Source organism: Eurytemora carolleeae, unplaced genomic scaffold (genome assembly GCF_000591075.1).
Source record: "Eurytemora carolleeae unplaced genomic scaffold, Eaff_2.0 scaffold1841, whole genome shotgun sequence".
NCBI classification, from domain to species: Eukaryota; Metazoa; Arthropoda; class Copepoda; order Calanoida; family Temoridae; genus Eurytemora; species Eurytemora carolleeae.
The window spans coordinates 28,399-32,387 of record NW_019402154.1 but is presented as its reverse complement, the minus strand read 5'-3'; the positions used below and the strand labels follow the sequence as shown (position 1 = coordinate 32,387).

Genomic DNA, 3,989 nt, shown 5'->3' with positions numbered 1-3,989 from the left:
ATATTTAACAGTTCCCTTAAAGGGAGGGGTGGGGATTAACACCAGATTTGAAATTCCGACCTATTTTTGATTTTACGTTCGATAAAGAGCACTTCATTAAAATCATTTTCGGTTTTTATTAGACATTTTTTTATTCAAAAAGGAAAATTAAAAAATAAATCGGTATTCCGTTGAACTACTAATATTCTTGCGTGCATGTGAAATAAAAAATTGAAAAAAATATGATTAGATTTATCTACTGAACCTGAACTTTGTATTAATTTAACTCAGTTGTTTACTGTCAATCTGACAAGATTTTAGTGTTAGTGATGTGTTACAGTCTTACAAGACTTAAAGGGAGTGTTCGCAAAAAATGAAAAGGGGGTTTAAGCTTATGGCGAAAAAATAATCGCTTTTGATCGCTACTAATCTTACTTATATCCTGTTAAAAAGACTCATGCTGAAGAACGTAGCGTCCAAACACAATCGGAAAATTGCAATTTAAATCAATTTAATTTCAGACAAATCATTCAGATATTACAACCTATAGTTATCGATTGTTTTTCGACGCATTCGTATATAATTGATATTACATAATGTTTTTGATTCGTTTGTATACAATGCACTTAAAACGCCGAAAAATAGTTGGCCGCCAGATGTCTATGCTCTCGCTTTGAATAATTACTTGTGGCAGAGACACCTAGCGGAAAAAAGTCGTTTTAAGTGCATTGTCTATAAAACTAATAACAAATATTATGAAATATTAACTATATATTAAATTGATTATTTTACGATACGAGTCGTATATTACAACTTTCTGAATTTGTATTGACGCTACGTTCTTCAGTATAAATCGTTTAAACAAATTTCTCCTTTTAGACGCAACATATAGAAGTAAGATTAGAAGCGATTATTTTTCGCCGTAAGTCTATACCCCCTTTCATTTTTCGCAAACACTCCCTTTAATTGGACTGTGAGTTTAATTTCAAATGACCCCTCATACTTAGATGGCAGTGCCCGATTCACTTTGGTATCCTTTCAAAGCTTTGTCTGATCAAGCATTCAAGCATGAAAATTAAATATCAATATTTTTGTTTTTAAAACAGTCCATTTCCATTTGCGAGTTCTCTGCGAAAGGGACTTGCGCATTTCTGGCTTATAAACAGCAAATGAGAAACTCAGAGAAATAAATGCTTTTCCAGTAAGAATAACTCCGGCATCTTCCACATTTTGGAACAGATTAAGGTTTTCGTTACCATTGTGTTCATAATTTCGAACATAATGTTCATTATTTCGAACAAATCGTTAATACTTTTTAACAAATCGTTCGCAATTCCGAAAAGTTTAATTTGAAATTTTTTGACTTTTCTTTTTAGTTTCTTAGCTTTAGTATCTGATACTGTATATGGTGGAGTCTCGTCAATAATAAATAGTTAAAATTTAAAATGAGAGAATCGTCCTAATCGTCTCAAATTTAGAATTTCACATTTTCAACGAAAATTGTCTCGTAGGATTTAGAATCAGGAAAGGACTGTCGTAATTCAAAAAGGTCGTATGTCCGATTCACAAATGACCTTTAAACCGTCTTTTTTATCGAGAAAAGTGTCAATTCTGACAATTTCCTTCTTCGCATCAGCTTCATTTATTCTAAAGTCACTTTTTTAGAGAACCTCCTTTGATTAGAAATGATCAATTTTCAGATAGATAAAAAATAATCGCACATGCTCCTCTTCTACTGGAAGGTCACTCGAAAATGCGTCGAAAATGGCGCAGTTTCATTTGCCATAATTAAAATTGCCATCATACCTTTGCCATAAGTCACACTTGCCATAAGACACACTTGCCATAATTACACTTGCTATAATCACTTTTGTCATAATTTTCTATTAAAAAAAAAATATAAATCTGTCTTTTTTATTGTAAATGCGGGAAATTTCCCCATGAAAATTCCCAACTTTAGTTTTCTTATTGTTTTAAAACAGAACAGTTGACACAAGTTCAGCTCCAGATTTTCTCACAATGGAGGACCCTTTGGTGACCTTTGAGACCCCAAGTAAGGGTAAACCAATGGTTCGAGACAGGCAACAACTGCACGTACCTATGTATAGCCAATGCCTCGTCTACAGAACTGAAATAATGATCGGTTAAAATGTGCTTAGCTAGAATTCGAACCCGAATTCGAACTGTATTTGTAATTTGTATTTAATTTGTAATAATCTAATCAAATTTAATTATAATTATGGCAAGTGTAACTTATGGCAAGTGTAATTTATGGCAAATATATTATGGCAAATGTAATTATGGCAAAAGTATTTATGGCAAAAGTATTATGGCAAATCAAACTGAGCCGTAGAAAATATCTTTTATTTTACATTGAAAACAACTGAAAATATCTGTTTTCTACATGATTAAAAGAATTTTTTTTTTGTTAAAAATATCTATTATTTAGAATTTCTAGAATGGAATGGGATAAATAAAAGGCGTTACAATGCTTAATTCACTTACAGGTACAGTGTGCCCCAATAAACATAATATTTTGTTTTCTAAATGTGTTCGCGAAAAATATATCTGAAACAGAGAGAAGTAAAATTAGTAGAGATCAAAACCGAGTTAAATTCGGGATCAGCCTATACCCCTTTGACTTTTTGCGAACACTCCCTTTAATGTAATTTTCTATATCATGAGTACACAAAAGATTGTATAATTAAAAGATACACAAGTAGGATTTTCATCCGCAATATTCGCAAATTAGCGCAAAATTATCACGGCACAAAATTACCTTCCAGTGTTTTTCATTAATATTAAAAGATTTATTCAAATTTTGCTAAATATTACATCTTGTACTAGTGGAAAATGTACAACAAAAGTAGTAAATCAATTTTTTCAATAAGTAATTTCCAAGCTTATTTTTTGTTTTTAAGATTTCACAAAAATGCCGAAAAAATCGTATTTCTAAAAGAATGCATTAGATTCTAGGAAGTATGTACTTACTTAAATAGAATTTAATTGAAGATTACGTGAATGGTTTTTCTTTAAAAGATAATTTCCTTCAATTTTCAGGGATTTTACTAGTTTTCATCGTGATTCTCCAACCAGCCGCAAAAGGTAAAAAAAATTTAAAATGAAAAAATCTTTATAATTAAAACAATAAAAAATATTAAAAAAGTCCATAGAAAGCTTAGACCCGAGCCGTATTTTCCTGAGGTTTTTTAAATCGCGGGCTCAGATTACAAAACAAAAGTTCCTAGCTCTGAGCTGAAAACTTTAGAATGGATATTCTTAATCCCGATCGGTTAATTTATCAGAGCTGGAAACTTTAGACTGGTGGATATCGAGATTAATGTTTGATCCACTCTATTTTTTAAATCTCCAGATTAAATATTGCTTGTTGTCCTCATGAATTTAATCTCCAGATTAATTAACAGATCGGGATTAAGAATATCACATTCTAAAGTCTAGCTCTGGAGATTAATAACATGAGGAGAACAAGCATTATTTAATCTCAAGATTAAGAAAAAGAGTGGATCAAGCATTAATCCCGATATCCACCATTCAAAAGTTCCCAGCTCAGGAATACTCGTGTCTCTGTTTCTTTGAGAACATACAAACACTATTCATGTAAATTAAGATATAGAAATTTATATAAAGTAGTCATCTCTGCTGGTCTGTGTCCGAGTTTAAGTTTTAATAGGGAACACATTTGAACCACAGGAATGTTCTAAGCTTGGCATGTTCCAGGAACGTAATAACAAAAATTCGCCAAATTAGAAGAAATTCAGGGAAATGACAGTTGTTATAGATATAATAATGTTCGTACTAAAAGTCTGGCGAGCGTAGTATGTCATATCAATGTTTCAACAAGCAATACTTTAACGTATATGGTGGGATTGGTGGGATAAAATTAACAAACCTACTCGAATAAATACTGGTTTATTGATTAGCGGACCGAGACCCTAAATATTCAATATACATTGTAATTTAGAAAATGATACAAGTTGTGTGGGGGGGGG

At 31.6% G+C, this 3,989-nt stretch overlaps 1 protein-coding gene across 1 annotated transcript in view; it reads left to right on the top strand.

Moving 5' to 3' along the window:
• Positions 1–1,963: 1,963 nt before the first annotated feature.
• Positions 1,964–3,989, top strand: part of LOC111718010 (CD109 antigen) — a gene marked incomplete at its 3' end in the record, with an annotated part of 30,130 nt that continues 28,104 nt past the window's right edge. Inside the window, exons 1-3 of the mRNA XM_023493480.1 lie at positions 1,964–2,032; positions 2,429–2,486; positions 3,040–3,084. Of these exons, the coding sequence (XP_023349248.1) occupies positions 2,468–2,486; positions 3,040–3,084 (64 nt within the window). The remainder of the gene's footprint in view (positions 2,033–2,428; positions 2,487–3,039; positions 3,085–3,989) is intronic.